The sequence below is a fragment of the Hippichthys cyanospilos genome, chromosome 8, assembly GCF_059441005.1.
Source record: "Hippichthys cyanospilos isolate Australia breed blue-spotted pipefish chromosome 8, RoL_Hcya_1.0, whole genome shotgun sequence".
NCBI lineage: Eukaryota > Metazoa > Chordata > Actinopteri > Syngnathiformes > Syngnathidae > Hippichthys > Hippichthys cyanospilos.
The window spans coordinates 5,008,142-5,028,629 of record NC_142376.1 but is presented as its reverse complement, the minus strand read 5'-3'; the positions used below and the strand labels follow the sequence as shown (position 1 = coordinate 5,028,629).

The following is a 20,488-nucleotide window of genomic DNA, read 5'->3' as shown; positions in this document are numbered from 1 at the left end:
GGTTTTATCGCCCTTCATCCCACACAGTCACTGCCACGTTTTACAAAGAAATAGGAAATTCATCTCAAAATGATGAATAACGAAAGGGATATTCTCAATCTTGATCTTTATGTTAAAATATATCTTTTTCTTCCATCTGAGGCGCGTTTTTTTGTCATCATTTTTTCACACTAAATTCACAAGCATGAACTACATAATCAAACTGAATATTACGCAGCCCAAGTTCGTCTTAAGTTTTTTTCTCAAAATGGGGATTCCCGAAACTTTTGAGTTCAAAAATTTGGAGAAAAACGATGAAATGAGATTTCGCCCAGGTTTTTCCCACATTGTTTCAATACAAAGGAAGCAAAAAAAAAACAAAAATCAAAAATTTTACGCTCGCATAAGTCTCCCGCTAACCATGTATGCGGTGCATTCAAACACTGTTGTACATTTTAAACTCAGACAGACAAATGTCCTTGAATGCATTAAACATAAATAACTACAAAGATCTAAACAATGGGGGCTTTCTATTGAGGTATAAAAAAAAAATATCAGGTTAAACTGTGTCGAGGTTTTACATGATTACAATAAATGGCCCATCTAATCTCATACGTTTACAATACCTAATCAATATCTTCTAGTTGTTGGTGTGCATGAATAAAATTAAAGAATGAACCTACTTTTGTGATCTGTAATTATCAGAACATTTCACACAAAAACAAGCAAAATCAAAAAACTGAAGACTTTTAAATCACATTCATTAAAACAGCGAATAAGAATAAAATTCAAAACCGCAGCTGTGTCATTTCAATTGATCATTCATCTGCGCGTTAATGAACTTGTCCATATCTCGTCTCCAGGAAATTTATTCCAAATGAATCACTTATATTCCATCCTATGCATTTGCTTCTTGTGAACATATTTCATTCATTTTGCGGTCTCGCTTTAAATGCCATTAACTCCATTTCTGCTCACACCCGAGAAAAACGGCGTTAGATATTTGTACACCGAGGTACCACGGTACCTACTGTTACACTAAACTATTAATGTCAGGACCTGCCCTTTACCTTGAGCAGATAAATCAATAAAAAGCGCTCCTCCAGTTAGTTGAGTCACTCGTGCTCCGCAGCAGGCTTCAATTAGAATAGTGCCGAATGGCCCGCTCGTTCTTCTTGCCGGCTCTTTCAATGCGTTTTGTTCGCGGTCCTGGCAGAAGCTCTCCTACGTAACAATACGGCACGGGTAAATAGACGGTGGGGTGCGCATTTACTGACAATTGGGCCACATTCGAGGTCTTTTTCCTCCCTCGCGATAGGAGTCGGATGTCAAAATAATAAGCGGAGTTGCACACCGTGTTTTTCGGACAATGAGCCGCAACTTTTTTCTTATGATTTGAGCCCTGCGGCTCCAGTGCCGCTTATCTGCGGTTATTTTTGCTAGCCACCAAGAGACAATCCGCTGGTAAGTAAGTATATCTGTTTGAGGTGTCGCTTTATGGGATAATTATGAAGTAAAACCCCAAAACTTTTCAAAGAATCGCGTTAAAAATATAAAAATTAAATATAAATGGGATAAGATCTTGTATAAAAATGCCGGTGCGGCTTGTCGTCCGAAAAATACTCTGAGTGGATTATATGAAATAAATAGTACACACAGTGAACCAATCGACACTGTTTAACCTGAGTTGCACATCGTATTTTTCGGACAATGAGAAGCAACTTTTTTCTAATGGTTTGAGCCCTGCGGCTCCAGTGCTGCTTATCTGCGATTATTTTTGCTAGCCACCAAGAGAAAATCCACTGGTAAATAAGTTCAAGGTGTCGCTTTATGGGACATTTATCGTCCCAAAAATACGCTAAGTAATAGGTACGCTAAGAAATAGACTTTGAGCTTTACTTTAAAAAATTAATTTGAAAAGATTCTCAAATTGTGGTAAATGTAAATCGTATTTGGGCCCTAACCTTATCACAAAATTTGCATTTAATCTTTAAAAATGGCAACTTGTGGTACAACACTGTTTAACGGAGTTGCACACCGTATTTTTCAGACAATGAGCCGCAACTTTTTTCTTATGATTTGAGCCCTGCGGCTCCAGTGCTGCTTATCTGCGATTATTTTTGCTAGCCACCAAGAGAAAATCCACTGGTAAATAAGTTCAAGGTGTCGCTTTATGGGACATTTATCGTCCCAATAATGCGCTAAAAATACACACACACACACACACACACACACACACACACACACACACACACAAAATTGAATGTCTGGGTTCATTAAAAAAAATGTTGAGAACCATTGGCCTTTAATATAATTCTACCATACTATTGTATTTCAATAAATATTTAACCAAGTTTTCATGTTAGATAGTTCTTAGAGTAAAAAGTTCACAAATATTGATTAAAGACATTTTATAAAAGCAGAGTATCCTCTTTTCTGGTATGTGTTCCTCCATTTTCAGAGGCTCAAAAGTTTTTGGCCCAAATGAAGCAATTTTAATTAGGAAAAATTCTTTCTTAATACTTTGGAAGAAAGAAAGCGACTTTTTGAAGGCAAAGGAATGGAATATTCTTTCATGGCCAAGTCGGCCGCTTGATGTTCCGCCTTATACAAATGCGTCTTACTATTTTACAAAAGTGAAAGCGTCAGGATGCGCAATAAACGCAATTATTTGGTGAAACCTCTTTGAAACTTGAAACGAAAGTAGAGTCTGACTTTTCAATGGGGATATGATAAACTGACCTTTTAAAAATCTGTAAATAAGTAGACAGGAATGAATGTCGGGATGTTTTAACCCATTCAATCCCAAAGACACATTTTTACATTTTTGTACTAGTCCAGACATTCAATTATCATCATTTCAAATTTTTTTTTATGTGTTGCACATAATTAATCAGTACTAGTAATCAATTGAGTAACTAAGTATTAAAGTAATAAATTATTATTGGTAATTTGGTACTAAAATAATCAATTACTTTAGGTAATAAGTACTAAAGTAACTGATTACTGCTTGGACTAAAATACAGAAGTAGTCGATGATTTTAGGCACTGTTGTACTAAAGAAGCTAACAGATTTCATTAGTACCTGTGAAATTTTGAAAGAAAGTAATCGATACTTTGGGTAATTTAGAAAGTCATGAATTTCTTTAGTACAGTAATCAATTACTTTAGATAATAAGCACTAGAGTAATTGATTACTGTAGGTACTAAAATACAGAAGTAATCGATGATTTTAGGCACTCTTGTACCAAAGAAGCTAACAGATTTCTGTAGTACCTGAGGAATCCCGAAAGAAAGTAATCAATTTCTTTAGTATTTATTTTAGGTAATAAGTACTAAAGTAATATATTACTGTAGGTACCAAAGTATTGAAGTAGTCGATGATTTTAGGCACTAATGTACTAAAGAAATCATTTATTTCGTTTTTAGTTTTCATGAAATAAATTAATCGATTTATTTGGTAATTTAGAGCGTAATCAATTTCTTTAGTACTTTACTCAATTACATATGTATAAGTACTAAAGTAAATGATTACTACTAAAGTACTGAAGTAATCGATGATTTTAGGTACTAATTTACGAAAGAAACTAAATGAATTTTTTAGGACTTCAAACGAGGTAAAGTAATCAATTTCTTTGGTAATTTAACAAGTGTTTAATTTATTTAGTACTTTTGAAATCTCTTTAGAAAGTATTCAATATCTTCACCATTGAAACACCTAAAATCATTGATTACAGTACTTCAGAACTTTAATTCCTAAAGAATTGTGTAATTTATGTTCTTACCGTGAATAATTGATTAATTTAGGACTTCTTACTAAAAAATGATGTTAATCAATTTTTTTTGTACTTGACTCCGGAGGAAAACATTTTCTCTCCTTTAGCCAAACGCTCAAAATAAAAGATCAAGAAGTACATACAATTGACTATCTGGATTCATAAAAATGAGTTAAAGACGTGAAAATACGTCTTTGGCATTGAATGAGTTAAATAAACTCATCTACCGAAAAAAGTCTGATTATAAAATGTGAAATAGTCGCCGAGCAAGTTAGGTTGCTTTTTTTCAAGCGCGTCCTCACAAAACAAGCCGTAAATCGGACGGGACCTGACCCGAATCCCCTCGTCAGCGGACGCAAAGCACATGTCGGCGCCCCCGTATGTAGCTGCAGATGAGCCTGATCAAGAAAGCGGCTTTTTATATTCCCCGCACGCCGCCGCCTCTATAGTAGATTGGCCGGCATAAAGACACGACAATGAGGCTGGCCGTTTGAGCCATCGCTTCAAAGCGCTCGCTCAATTGCATAAAAAGTCAAGAATGGAAGCTTCGCCAAGGGCACTTTCCATAAGAAGACATATAAAGAAAGTACAGTTCAAATAAAGCGCTGATGCTAAAATCTCAAGGAGAACATTAAACGGAATGTCCTAAAACTTTACAATGCGTCAAGGTGGTCATACACTCCGTTTTTAACTGCTGGATTTTTTTTTTTTTTAACAGCTTAATTGCGTCGGGCATTAAAAAACATGCCTGATTAAGACTATTAAAGCAGTTTGTGCCAAGGATCCTTAGGAAGATGTCATTTAACACAAAGTGTGTATACCGTAAAACCTGGTGTATAATATGCTCCTCCACAACCCCCCCCCCCAAAAAAAAATCACCCCCAAAAAGGGTTTTTCTTTTATTATTACCGTATTTTCCGCACTATAAGAAGCACCTAAAAGCTTTTTTTTTTTTTTTTTATAAAAAAGCTGATGGTGCGCCTTATAATCAGGTGCGCCTTATATATGGATCAATATTGAGATTCGTCGATGGGGAATGAATTGATAAAGTAAGCTTTACCTCTTTCTTTTGTGTGTTTACAGTTGAACAAGGTTGTTCATATTGACATCGAGTTATTATGCTATAGAGAGTTATTATTTGTTATTATTGTTATTACTTTGAGTATTACTATATTGTCATTGAAAAAGTTTTCAACTATATCATTAATTGAGGCTGCGCCTTATAATCCGGTGAGCCTTATATATGGAAAAAGTTTTAAAATGTCATTAATTGGGGGTGCACCTTGTAATCCGGTGCGCTTTATAGTGCAGAAAATACGGTATATATTTTTCAAGATTACCGTATTTTCCGCACTTTAAGGCGCACCTAAAAGCCTTAATTTTTTTTTAAAAGATGATGGTGCACCTTATAATCAGGTGTGCCTTATAGATATGAATCAATATTTAGATTGGGATTGGTAGATGGGGAATGAACCGATAAAGTAAGCTTTACCCGTTTCGTTTGAGTGTTTACAGTTGAACGAGGTTGGCCATATTGACATTGACTTATTATGCTATTGAGAGTTTAGAGTTATTATTTGAGTTATTGTTATTACTTTGAGTATTACTACATTGTGATTGAAAAAGTTTTAAAATATGTCATTAATTGAGGGTGCGCCTTATAATCCGGTGCGCCTTATATGTGGAAAATACGGTATTTAAAATTATATGAAAGAGTAAAAGGTTACACAAGAAGTAGAAATGATTTTCAAACCAGGTTAAAAACAAGTTATTTGCTGTAGTAAAAATCATGTCCCTAACTTATCTAATAAGAAAAATGCAAACAAAATGTCTACATCGTTAATTGTTAGCCTAGCTTAGTACATATTTCTAACTTATGAATAGGACAAAAATATATATGGGTTCTGAAATGGATTCTTCCTGTGGCGGGGAAGGGATGTGTGGGAATAGGAAATTTGAGATATAATGAAAAATACACTTTTCAGGTCATACTAGCAGTATTGGACTGACTTGACAGTTGAGCGGTGCGTGATTTCTCACACATTCTTCACATCTCACAGAGGAGGCGCTTTGCCTTGTTGTAATGTGGGTGTGCGCACGCACACACACACAGATATATATATATATATATATATATATATATATATATATATATATATATATATATATATATATATATATATATATATATATATATATGAGCATGTACATAGCACTCAATCTTAAATCAGATCCATCACACTAGCTAGCTTGTTAACTAGCTTAATACCCAGCTATCTTGCCGTGTTTTACCTGTTCGCTCACCCTTGCATTTGCTGTTAAATTTCTGCTGCCTATATCAGAGTAATTGCTGAAAATAAACACTAACGCTAACCCAATCTTGAACTTTAAATTTAGCTAGTTCTCTAGATATCTTGATATAAAGCTATTTTGCTGCATAATGTCTGTTAGCATGCTACTTTAGTACTTTATAGATAGATAGATAGATAGATAGATAGATAGATAGATAGATAGATAGATAGATAGATAGATAGATAGATAGATAGATAGATAGATAGATAGATAGATAGATAGATAGATAGATAGATAGATAGATAGATCGACTGATATATTTGTGCGTGTGTGTACACAAGTGGATCAATCTTAAATTAATCAGATTCACCATGCTAGCTTGCTTGCTAACTAGCTTAATACCTAGCTAACTTGTTGCATTTTAACTGTTAGCTGACATTTGTATTTTCATTGAAATTGCTTATATCAGAATAATTGCTTAAAATAAACACTAACCTAATTACGAAATGTAAATTTAGCTAGTTGTCTAGCTAGCTTGATATGAAGTTATTTTGCCGCATACTGTCTGTTAACTCACTTCACTTTTTGGTTCAGTGATTTTTATTTTTTTCCCCCTCTGCTCAAAAAATTGTTGCGTGTCAATTTTTTCGTGATTACCAAAACTCTAATACAAAAGCACTGGAGAGAAGAATTTTTATAATGCTATTATCAGATAAGCTAACAGTTAGCTTATAGCCTAGCCTAGCAGCTCTCTGTTTTCCCTCTAGTATCAGCCTATTAAATGTTTAATCTGCAAAAGTACTTTGGTAAGTCTCATTAAAAAAAAAACGGACAAGATGCTGGAAATGACTACATGTGCCCACTGGCTGACATGAACAAAATTCCAACGATTATTACCAAAACCCTGATACAAGGGTTTTCATGAGCTATGCTATTATCAGATAAACTAGCAGTTACTGTAGCTTAGCGTAGCCTCGCATTTCATGTCTTTCCCTGTGGCTTAATTCTATCGTTAAAGCTGTAATAACACATTGGAGACTCTCTTTTATTTATTAATAAAAAAAGAATTAAGATATTAGAAATTGCTCCACGTGCCCACCTTTTGACACGAACAAAATTTTCAACAATTATTGCCAAAACCAATGAATGGAAGTCTTCCTTCCCCTTGGCTTTCTGTTTGATTCCAATAGAACCAAAATCAGTAGGAGAGACACTTCCTCCGCACAGGAAAATGCGAAGGACTAAATGTGAAGGACATTTTTTTTTTGTAATATGACGCTATTGACTTAAAGAATGTCTCGTTTTCCTATTGAGGTTAATTCCAAATATGTCCCTTGTGATGAAACACAGGACTTGCGTAAGCAGAACTCGTTGCCCTTTTGAACCATAGCGCAATTCGTCACAAGTACTCACGTCTCCCGAGTGACGAGGAGGATGAGAGCCCAAATTGCGCCGGTGTTGTTTCAGCCGCCGTCTGCAGGCTGCGTAAATATGCTAGGTGTTAGAATGGAAAAACCCGGCTCTAATGGATCGTGTTCTGGATCAGATCAAACACAAAACAGCTGCTGTCAGCCTGCAGGCAAACGCCTTCACTTTTCGAATGCGCTGCTCATTCACAGTGAATATTCATCGCTTTCCGCTATTAATGGCGTATGTAAATAGTCTTACTCACAGTTTACGTTGGCCAGGTCAGGAGGGAAATGAGGTTCTTTATTAATTTTGATGTCATTTTCATCCAGCTGCTTACAGAATGCTAACGGCGTTGCATCAGTGACAGCTGACAAAAAGGCAAGGCAAAGCAAATATTTTCTACAGTTCAGCAGCACGGCGTTTAAAAACATTTGCAGTGGACCCGGGTTGCGGCGTCCCTGGCTTACGTTTTTTTCACGTTACGAAGTGGAATACTACGGGTTTTTTTTTGTCCTCTCTTTACAGCATTTTGCCCACTTTACAGCATCAACAACTGTCATTTCCTGTGGGGTTGGCTGTTTATGCTGTTTTGCCTCCCTCTTCAGGCGCTTTTAAGTATATAAGCAAAAGGAATACTTATAAAGTCAAATCACCAAAATGAAAGCTAGCTTACTTTAATGACTGAAAGAACGTACAGAGAAAAAATATCGTTTTGAACCTAAGTTCACTTCTGTTGGCAGCTTAGTCCAGTTGCATGTAGCAGAACAGGTACATGCTGCTCCGCCATATTTGCATGTCTCCGAGTCCGAAAATATCTGAACCCTACTGGGTTTATGTTCCATTCACATTTTTGACCTAAACTAGAACATTATGTAAATCTGAAAAGTTGTTAAACAAACACATGTTGACAAACAAATATTTAGTTGTGTTATTATCTATTATTTTATTTGAGTTTTTTTTATTTTTATATACAGGCTATATAAATATACTTAAATATGTAATACAGCAAATATTAAAAAAAAAAAATCAAGGAATTGATTTTTTTAATGCCAATATTTTATCACCCTGAAAACGCTTCTGACATTGGTTGTTGTCCTTTTTGACTACTAATAATCAGTGTTCTATATCTATCGGCCCTTAAAAGAGACATTTGTGACTTTTGTGGCGTCAAAGAACCAGGATAAAGTGAGTTGAGGACTTTCATTTGAACAAAAGTAGGGTTTTGACGACTCATTTTGGCATCTTTCCAAGCAACTACATTGAAATGAGCTGAGGAGCTCCATCAAGTCAAAATTAGTGCTTTGCTGCCGTATTGATACCAACGGGGACTATGTCGACGTGAGTTGAGGAGTTCCACTCAGACCAAATCTTGTGCCGTCCACAGGCCATTCTAAAGCTTTCACGCTGCTTTTTCATTGTAATTCAGCGCATATTTCACACATTCGAGCGCTTTCAAACGAGCATGGCCAACCTTGTAAAATGGATTGCAGTCATTGTGGCAACTCGCAGTGGGAGCCTGGCAACACTAAATTACAGCAGGATATAAAAGGCTGCAGGTTTCAGATAGTAGATCACGTAATTTAGAGGTAAACCACTTGGCAAGCGCATCTAATTTCTGCATGTATTCATAGAGCGAGCACACACAAAGGTAATCATTTATGGAGCTTGCAGCCGAGCCCTTCTGGCTTTTCTCCCCGTAGGCCGAAGATCCAGACGCGGGGGCCAACGGCCAAGTGGTCTACCGCGTCGTCAATCATCCGGACTTGTTCGCGATCACCGCCAACGGCAGCATCTACACCCGGGTGGCGCTGGATCGCGAGCTCCGGGACCGCTACCGGCTCGTGATCGAAGCCTCCGACGGCGCCGCCGACCCCCGGCGGACCACCGTGAGCGTCGCGGTGCGCCTGACGGATATCGACGACAACAGCCCCGTGTTCTCGCAGCAGGCCTACGTGGTGAACGTGCCCGAGAACAGCCCCGTAGGAACCGTCATACTCGCGCTCAGCGTAAGTGTGTGTTTGCGAGCTGTCTTCCGTTGGCTAATGTATTATTCAACACGGGCGCTTGGAACAACTGTTGCATGATTTAACACGGCTCTTCATTTCAATATAGGCGCTTTCAAGCGGGGGGGATCCAAACTCAAGAACGTTTTTTATCGTTTGGATTTTTATTCTTTGTGTATATGAAAAGCTTGACGATTAGATGAGGTTTTGAGATTTTATACCGGTGCTTCTCGGTTATACTTTGCAAATCCCCCCCAGGAAAGAGAAAACCTTTCTTGCCCCACGACTCACCACGCCGACTATAAATTAGATGATTATCCAGAGGTGGGTAGCTTATATTTTTTTGCCGGTTTGACGTTTGTCATGCGGCAGAGCCCCGCCCCCTTTCCGTCATCGTCGGTCCGTCGTTTTCTCAAGACAGAAAAAAATGTAATCGTCGGTCTCTCAATGTATTTCTGTCCAACCTTGCGCCACCAGTTGAGGGCGACATATAACTTTTTTTTTTCTTGTCCGTCATTCGTCAGGTGCTGGACTACTTTGTTTGCACTCATACTAATTCTATTTTCTGTTTTAGTACTTACCCTTAAAGTTAACGCCATGTCTGTGGTTCTACTTTTATACTGCACTTGAAACATAGCAAAATAATGTAAGTGTAACACTAAATCAAAGGGTTTAAACCAAGAGTTTAAGCCACCTAAATGTTTATTATTCCACAATTGAGAAATACAAGGGACAAGAGTGTAATTAACAATCATATCCACCGGATGGCATTATCATGCTTTAAGTGCCAGTCAATTGGTGGATGTCGCTTCTCATTTATAACTGCTTGACCTACAACTATAGAAGACGGTTTTATTAACATTTGTCTAAATATGTCTAAATTTCATATGTCACATACACTACAAGTAAAACAAAGTATTGCTAAGGTTAAATTGATTAGAGATTTTAAAAAATTCTTAAAAAAATGTGTATCTTGCATTTCCTAGTCTATCTTTTTCCAGTACGTCCACGACGGAGCGACAGACAGGCACACACGTGTGTGTGACGGACACACATACACACAAAAACACAAATTTACCAGGAGAAATAAGACATTATTGCGTTGCTCAAATTCTGCTAAATCTCTTGATGTATTATGAACTCATTTAAATATATCTGAACCAATTTAAATACATCAGAATGCACTTGTAATCATGTATTAGTTATATTTGAATGCGTTTGCCAGTAGAAAACATGCAGTCCATATCCGTATTGGCAACTCCACACTTCTGTAATGTCCCCGTTTATCCCAGAAAAACATATAATATGCTGCCAAACGCTTGCGTCAAACCGGTGGAGTCTGTCTTTTGATTTAACTCTGTCAAATGTCACTGCACATTTTTTTTTTTCCCTCCACCTCACCAGCACGTGAAAGGAAACGTCAAGTATGCGGCGCGAACGAAACGGAGGGATGAGTAATTGCCGGCATATCGTAAGCGACAATTTCTGAAGCGTTGGGAAGTAAGGGGAGAGAAAGCGAAGGGTGAAGGGTTAGTGAGTGACGCCTGCACCGTGACATTAATTTGTGAGAGTGGACAACCGCAATGTGATCATCGCACAATTAGATTGGGCGAATCTCAACGGATACTTATTTAAATTGAATGCATGAAGGACCCCCGCGCTCGCACGCGTGCATTCATACATACGCAAATGCACGTTATTGCTAATGATTCATGCTTTTATGAGGCGTAATATCCTCCCATGAGCACCAATATAGAGTCATCTTTACCATGAAGTATAATCAAATCCGAATGTATTCAGAATGTATTAGCTAAAATGGCAGCCCGCATATTCATTGTTTATGCATACAGTATATGTTTTTAATATACAGTGAGAAAATCTCCCACACGGTGCCCTTGATGTGAACCCCTTTTCTACTTTTCTATATGATTACAGATAAGTGCTTTTCAAACTTCCCACACCGAGCAGCACCTCGAAAAATACTTGACTCTCCGAGGGCCGCCATTATGATTAAAATTTATATACGGTAGCGTACTAGGCCCATCGTCAAAAAATGAGGCATATCATTTCTCGAAAGGATAATTAATATTGTTATAAGCCTGCTTCAACTAGGGATGTCCCAATCACATTTTTTTTTTTGCACCCAAGTCACCTGATTTTGAGGATCTGCCAAGATTTGCTACCCCAGCAAAACTGGTTTACATATATAATTAGGGACAGAAAAAAAAAAGTTTACCCAAGTTATCTTTTTTCCGGTGTTGTCAGCTGTGTTTTCGTATATAGTAAACATACATTTTTTTCTCTCCTATCTATATCAACAACCTTTTCTAGCCGAAAAAAAAACAGTAATAATACGAACTTTTCCTAACCCCGATCTTTTTCGCCCGATTCCAATCAGCTGAAAATGACAAGACTAAATTTCCGATTAAGTAATCAGCGTCTGAACATCCCTAGTTTGAACTATACCAACATACTTTAATAGAGATTTATCGAGCATTTCTTGCAAAGCTATGTTTAATCAGTGATTAAATATAAATATTTTTTAATTCGACCGTATTTCCAAAATCGTTCTAATTATCGAAACATCTTCAAAACAGTTCTCAAATACTGTATGTTCAAAAGTATTTATAAAGTATACCCAAACATAAAACAATAATAATAATGAAAATTAAATGTAAAAACAAACATTTTGATACTGTCTAGCAGATGGTGTAGCTATGCTGCTTATTAAAGTATAGTACATTTTTATTTATGTGCCACTTTTAACAGAGAAGCTAATGCTAACGTGAAAAACCTGGGTGCAGAAATTTGGAATGGGGCGAGTGTTATGTAAATTAGCCACTGGATTATGTCATAATCTTACAAAATTCTGAATATTTTCGGAACTTGACAGTTGTTGTTCGTATACATCAGGTCGTAATCGTTCCAAAACTGTATTAGCACGACAACGTTCCTCAAAATGTATCAGAGTTTTCTACTTTCTGCCATCAAGCGTATTTATTTTTTCGGCCTGCCACTATCTGTCCCTGAGGCATACGAACAAATATACACGTTGGTTAAAAGAAATCATCGTTTACATTTACAGTACAATGTCACCAATAAGTTGAATTAGTTTTCTTGGCCTGACCTGAGCCTGTGAACACGCGGAGGTGTTTTGTTATGTAACTCAGCTTCTGTGGGTGTGAAAGGCCCTCGAGCATATCAGTGAGTAAAACTTTGAGGAGGGTAATTCCTTCGTGCCAATCTGATGCAACACTGCCTCCGGTGGAACAAAGCAGAATTGCAAGCTTTGAATGTTTTCGCGCTGTAACCCCTTTGGGGTTTTATATCCCCCTTGCTCTTCTCCGCAGGCTACGGATGCCGACCTCTTCTCCAACGTCACCTACCGGATCAAGTCGGAATCGGCCCGCCGGCTCTTTTCCCTGAACGCAATCACCGGAGAATTGGCCGTGCTGCAGACTCTGGACTTTGAAGATCTGGCAGCTATGGGAACGGGAGCCACGTACACGTTCCAGGTGGAAGCCGTCGACCAGGGAGGCGTCATGCCTCCGGGGCTGGCTACCGTCACGGTCCGGATCACGGTAAGAACCCTTTGACATTCATCCCCGCCGCATGCGCTCGCTGCGGTGTCACATGTTTCACCCGCAGGACTCCGAGCCAAGTCGAGTGAAGAACTCTCAACTTTATTTATAGAGCAATAAGAAAAAAAAAAAAACTCAACTGAAATATACTGTTGCACATAAATACCCGAGTATACATTTGCCAGTACGTTCAAACATATCTGTGTTTTACATACTTTCAGGTATGTCAGAACGTACTTGTAGGCTAAAGGCTAAAAAAATTGTTTTTCTCATAATGCCACTATGTTTGCTATGTTTGTAGCATTTAGCTTACAAGCACGTTCAAATGCATTTTCATGTTTAAACATATTTCAATGAGTTTACAAGTACATTTTTTTGTAAAGTCTTTGCTTTCACAAGTAATTATTAACTCATTCAATGCCATGAACGAGAATTTTCGTCTTATATACGTTGTGTGCTGATTTAGAGTTCATGTCAAGTACTTTTTTTATGAAAGGGTAGTTGACACCCTTGACTAGTCCTCATTACAATATTAGCTCAGCTCAGCACTTTAATGATGATCTCTGGCCATTAGATGGCAGTGTTGCTCACTGTCAGATCACCTGTTAGACGTTTGTGAGAAACTATACACAACGAAGAAGAAAATGCATTTCTTCTCTCATGCATGAGAACGGAGAAGGACTACAAGTCTAATTCTACTTCGCTCTGTAACAGCCTCTTCGCACCCTCTCTTTTTATTCGTTCAAAAGGTCCCTAGATACAAAAGTCATTGCTGCCCTGAAGGATTGGGGGAGATATTTGGCAACAATGTAAACATTTGGATTACGATGGTGATGAATGCAGTCTAGAGTCCATGTTGTTATCTCCTTCCTCAGGAACAGGATGCGCGACGGGTCAGGTCACGAACCCCGAAGGGTCATCAGACGCGTCAATTCCTCTCCTTCGCAACCTTTTCTTCACAACGAGCAGTAACAGAAAATATTTATCCTGATCTAACAACATACTGATCACATAACAAACATATTAAGTGTATGCATCAAACATACTAAGTGATTACATCACAAATAACGAATAACATACGCTCACGTTGGAGAAGAAATCTGCACATACTGCACATTCGTTACGTACTTGTAATTCTAATTAAGGTACCGCCCATATTTACATAGACATAGCACGCAATATTTTGCCGGCCTTAAAAGATGAATAAAAATGCTAAAAATCAGATGGCACTTGGTTGCCTTTTCAGATAACTTTTCACTTATTCATCTTACTCCCAAATCGCCGCCGTAACGTAAGCCTGCATCTCTCAATCTCACACATACGGGATCTTATCAGACGGAGGGTGTCCTTCGATAAGGGTAAGCTTTGTTGCTGACACCTAAGACCCGCGTTTGATCGGCGAAACCAGATCAGTCCGCCCCGCCGATATCAAACCGCGCTCGTCTTTTTGAAAACGGCGAAGCGGACTCCGATTCCGCTTCTCGTTTAATATCTCCAGAGAGCCATTTGAAGTATCTACCGTTTGATTTGTTCTTATATTGTTTTGTTGTGGTCTCATTCGGAGGATGCTCAGCAGTGCAGATTGTCCTGCGTGTCCTCGATGTCGGAATTAACTTCTCTTATCAGGAGTGGTGATCACACACACACCAAAAAAAAATAATAACGGATGGCATTTTTCTCCTGGAGGACTCACTTATAAATCATTGATACCCAAGACTCTGTCACAACTTTTGGAAAATAACAACAAAATGTCAAAAGAAAATCAGCCTGAAGGATTTTTGTTTCTTTGTTATTATATTCTCATGGCTGCTATGCAAGGTTATTAGAATACCCGGGCAAACTTTAGCACTGACCTGTTCTGCATTATTAACATGGAGCTTGTTAATTCGAGTTTTCATGCCCTGTGTGTGAGGAAATCATGATAGCGTAGGCTGCTGCCTTTGTTGTGCTAATGTGGAGTCTGACTTTGGCGCCAGAGGAAAGTCGGTGCTCAGGTTTTTGCCATTATTTTCCACAGCACAATATCTACAAAAAAACGTAAACGTACCACGGCCGAGCCTTCATTTTTGACATCTCTCCTTGTTTTCAGGATATGAACGACTTCTCCCCCGTCTTTAGCCAGCAGCTGTACAAAGGCATGGTGGCGCCCAATGCTGAAAAGGGGACGGTCATCACTACTGTGTTGGCAGAGGACCGGGACCCACCGGTGAGTACTTTATTTTGTAAGCTAACAGGAAAATGATGGTTATTCATCCAACATAAAATGTGATAACTTGCGTGAGTGTTTGAAGTTATGACTGAATTACAGTGACCCCCCCCACCCGTTGCATAATACAAAATGTATTTTTTCTGCATTTGTCTTGCACTGAAATTCACTACGGAGAAAACAACTCATTTTGCAGCACTTTATACTCGGTGTGGCTTTCCCCCCACAGCCAGACGATATTCTCCCATACTATAGGTGGCAGTAAATGGAGTCTACAGCATACAAACAACACTACTCAATTACAGAGGTAGAGAATCCTAGTAGATTCAAATCATCTAAATTCTTCATCTCTCTCCAACGTGGTGCGCACCAGGAGTTATTTAGGACAGGCTAGTCCTTTTCAGCCCAATCATAAAGGTTTTTTTACCGGTGAACTTCCTGAAACAATAGTTTCTCCGCCATGTTTTCCGCTCATAGAAATAAGAAATTCCGGAATTTTCCCTTAGCGGAAAATTTTAAGCATATTTCCAGCATTGAGTTTACCCAATATTTTCCGGAAAAGTACCGCGATTCTATGAGAAATGCATTGGCAGATTTTTGATTAGTAATCGGCGGGATACACTGTGCTTTTGTCGTTCATTTTCTAATTAAAGTATGCCACCTATACAATGTAAAACAAAGCCGGCAGCCCCAGGTTTTTTAATGAAGGCGTATGAAAGAATGGCGAGGTCTCGCTTTCTCGCGACTCGACTCTCTTTGAACATCAGACATTTTCATTTGTTGGCTTGTTTCACGCCACGCACTTGAAAGTTCCTGCACGCTTTCATTCGCGCACCCCTGTGTACTTACGCCTTTCCATTTCTCCTCGCCGGCTTTGACTTGCATGAGTCACCAGCCTTTAGCCTCTGACAGTGTCGAAATATACATGTTATTTTTTCCACACTCGTGGTATCTTGTGAGTTTCTCCCAAGAGCGGAACAATAATGACTTTGGTCTATTTTCTCCTGGAATCCATCAGCCACAAAGCACTCGTCGTGAAGATGTCAGGCACGACGGTATCAAACGTATGGATGAAAAACATCGAATTACGCCAATGTACTTTGTCGTTCATTACAAATAACTTTTGATTTGACTCGTGTCATATTTGTGACTCGTAGCTGATCTTTAAGACTCACAAGGTTGTGTTTTTCTCCCCCCGTTCTCTTTTTTCCGTTTTTCAGTTTAAGGTTCAAAATACTCAGTGCCCTCATAGCTTCCACAGGTGCGGGGAGCCCCAGCTTCCACTTCCTTTTATTACCTTCCGCGCTTCATGCTTGTGGCTTCTCGCAGAGTTAGCTTTGCACCTTGACAGCGGGGCAGTCCCAGCTGAAGGGTGCCAGAGTACCACTCATCATTATGAAGACTCACTCAAGCACTCTTGAACTTGGACACCCCCTCCCCGACCCCCCAACTTTGTTCAGACGGTCTCAGCCTCTATGTGATTGACCAAGAACCGAGACACCCACTGATGATAGCTTGCTGTTTATGAGCACATTTTTCATAGCCCTTGTCCTCATTAAGGTCATATGAAACCGAAACGAAAATGGAAGACTGACCTTTTTTTAGGGACTTCAGTATAAATACAGTGGTGCATCATTATACTCCGTCCCCGCTGAAATGAATGAAAATGCTGTTCCAGCCCCATGGGGGCAAAAAAATTCCGACAAAATTCTTATGTTTTCTTTTTACCCTTGTGGCTTTATGTTACAAATTATGCTCATTCCTTAGATTTTTTTTATACAAAGAATTAAAAGAAAAACACGAGGGAGCTGAAATCTCCAGCAGATGATCGAAACATTTAAAATTTCAAAATTTGTGACATTTCTATGTGATTGCAGCTGTGCGTGCGAGATTTTGTATACATAAATAATCCTTGTCCAAATTTTGGACCATATGAAACCAGTATAATTACACTTTTTCAATGCCTTTTAATAAGGTTTATTCCATTGGTTTTCCTGTAGTCTGTGAGATTGGTACTTAAAAGATTTATTGGCTGATTTTCCTGTGATTTTTATCAACATTTTTTCTGCTTAGACAAACCTTTAACCTGTATAAAGGCTGAAAAAAAGTAGTTAACAGTTGTTGAAAGTTACTTTATATCTGCTCCTTCCTTTTGTTAATGTGAAAAAGGACAGTTTCAGGTATGCATATCCAATTTTAATAGATAATAATCTATTGAAAAGGTTTAATTCAAGACAAGCCCAACTTTAATATGACTGTCTGTTATACTGCCCCTGGTGGCCAAAGTGAGCACCAGCATGAGCGGCAAAATATGAATTAAATAGAATAAGAAAGGATGACATTTTAAATTCCATTTTTTTTAATTTTTTGTTTGGGGGGGGCGGCTTATTACATTTGAGTATATTTATAGCGTGGTGTGCTCCACTCATTTCACTTTTAATTTCCCATATCTCAATCCATCCACATTTTGTTTTTGTTTTTGAGGAATTCACCGGGCGACACATCCTTTGCTTTGAATTTCAATCCTCTTTTCACTTCCCTTCTGCCCAAGGCGTACCAGTGTACAAAAACCTTTTTCCAAACCTCCTGCGATACGAGAACACAACCTACCCCGAGCGCGGCTACGTGGTCAGCATACGGGAACGAACGTGTCGGTGACGCACATTCGGGCTTTGACTGACACGCCAATTGGATTTCCTAACAGGAGTGGACTAACCCAGTCTCTTATTGACCTGGGGCTCAAAGCATTTTATTGACAGAGTGCCCGTCAAAGGCTAATACAATATGTATCGCGGCCAGACCGTCTACTACATCTCTGTCAAAAGTTCCTAACAGTACGGACCAGCCCCGTTAGTTTTATGGTTAGACAAATATCTATCCAGTTTACACCGCAGGAGAAGTGACGTTGGTGATGTCTAAAAGTGGACCGTGTTTTCATCTGGTGCTCCATCACTCTGAATGAGATTACCATGGAGACAAATGCTCCTGAATGCATTATTCCTCATGGTCGTGTTTGAAAGGTTTGTTATTTATGATCCCCCCCCCAAAAAAAAAACTATTGCAGCTGAAAATGTGCTCCCGCCATTTGTTCGCGCTTCTTTTCATGTTTTTTTTTTTGGTGCGCGGTTAGTAAGATGTAATGTGGTGGACTGGGAGGTAATTTAGATTAGTTAGCACTTGAAGTTGAATGTCCCTCCCGCAATTACTGTAGATGGGAAGTCATCACAGATGCTTTTATGAAGTACTCAGCTGATATGACTTTTATTTTGCTAATGGTAATGGCATAATGTGTTCAGGCTGGCATTATGAATCATACTATTGATTGTCCAACTTTTGAAATTTTCTTGGGTGGTGAAAAAAAGTTATTCAGTGGTTCCTCTATGTAAAAGGTCTCAAAAAATCCAGGTTATGAAACGCCTCAAGAAAAATCACAAAATCACAGCCCTTCCGATACCGTATATTTCGCATTACAAGGTGTAGCTAAAAGCTTTCGATTTTCTAAGGCTTATAATCCGGTGCGCCTTATATGGTGCATAAACCGCAGGTTTTTATTTTTGGGTGACGAAAAAATGAAATAACATAATTGCAATGTAAAAACTTCAGTTTTTACGAAGTAATTTTTAACTTTTTTTAATTGCCTTTTTATAGCAACATAATTATATATTTTGAGTCATGTAAACTTAATTTGTCTTGGCAATGATCTAAACCATCTTCTTACGTAATCAAGCGGTATTTTTTCCCATTCTTCAGTTAGTACTTTCCACAAATCATCTTTATTCTTCATTTCTGATTGTCTATTAATAAAGTTTGACATTGTTTTGTTGACATTCCCTTTAGCTCAGCTCCATCTTGTGGATGCATAACGCAACCCCAGCCGCTTCTGTAACTTCTATTCTATGTGCCTTATAAAGCGGTGCGCCATATATATGAAATCTAGTGCACCTTATAATGCGGAAAATATGGTAAGTATTCGTTACAGTTTTTTTGATGCATTTTTATAATATACTGATACGGCTAACATTGTCTGTAAAAACACATCCATACCACTTTAGGGTGTTGAAAACAAACTGCTGAACACTTCCCATATGATGCATGAAATGCTCGGGAAATGTATTTAGGGTTCATCATTATTGGTGATGAACAAGAATCAGGCATCAAACCAGGCTCAAATGAGCAATGATTATCCCAACAGGGAACCACGACGGGTGGGCTTTATCAGTGATTGATAAAGGGGCGTCAGTGAGCGATTAATCTGCACAGCGTTTTTTTCTTTCTTTTTTTTTTTTTTTTTTTTAGCGACATCTGGACTCGTTTGGCATTATTGACTGCTGCTACATTGACAACTCTACAACCTCTGCAAAAATGACGGATGGGTCTTTGTGAAACATGAAAGATATGGCCCATAAAGTTCTTATTAAAAATGGTTTTAGCAGTTGTAGCTGTGATAATCAGGCTTTTGAGTGAGGAGAATATTTCAGCGATTCTAATAGAATGTAAAAATATGCAGTATTAATCTTGACAACTCCAGCAAATAACCAGGCAAGCTAACTGTGCTGCAACAGCTAACAAGCTAGTTTAAGGTAATGATTCTTACTGATAATGGGATTTTGGTTACCTTGCACATGGACATGGATTACTCACTTTAATTGTCAATCAACATAACAGTGTTTTTATAAGCACATTCAGGCATATCCTCAAGGTTTTATCAGCATTAGAAATGAGTTGTGCTGATCTAATAACAAATACTCGGACTGATCTCATTTACTCTCAAAGACATACTTGTACATATCTCTCAAGAGACGAGGCATTAAGTTATCAATTTGTGAAGTGTTTTATTTATTGTTTGTGTTGTTGAGGGTTTAGAAAATCACAGAAAATTCACACACACACACAATTGAACTAAGGGTCATGGCGTCCCTGGCTTATGTTTTTTTCACAATGTGAAGTAGAAGTCTTTTTCATCCCTTTACATCTTTTTTTGCATCAACGTCTTTAGTGCATCAACAATTCTCATGACCTGTGGGGTTAGGGTTAGCTGTGTTTATGTTGTCTTGCCTCCCTCTTCAGGCATTGTTACGTAATTGCTTGATGTTTGTGTCAAACAGGCATATATATATATATATATATATATATATATATATATATATATATATATATATATATATATATATATATTCAATAGCATTCCAGCAAATAGATACCTCCAATCCATAAGCTTACTGGCTACCTAAGATAATGATG

The 20,488-nt window shown here is 38.2% G+C and overlaps 1 protein-coding gene across 4 annotated transcripts in view; it reads left to right on the top strand.

Annotated features, from left to right (window-relative positions):
• LOC148419908 (protocadherin-15-like) overlaps positions 1-20,488 on the top strand; it is a 226,850-nt gene that overhangs the window by 143,395 nt on the left and 62,967 nt on the right. For all 4 annotated transcript variants that reach the window (XM_088421421.1, XM_088421419.1, XM_088421420.1 and 1 more), the window contains 3 exons: positions 9,158-9,463; positions 12,811-13,041; positions 15,131-15,247. In XM_088421421.1, coding sequence (XP_088277547.1) covers positions 9,158-9,463; positions 12,811-13,041; positions 15,131-15,247 — 654 coding nt within the window. The remainder of the gene's footprint in view (positions 1-9,157; positions 9,464-12,810; positions 13,042-15,130; positions 15,248-20,488) is intronic.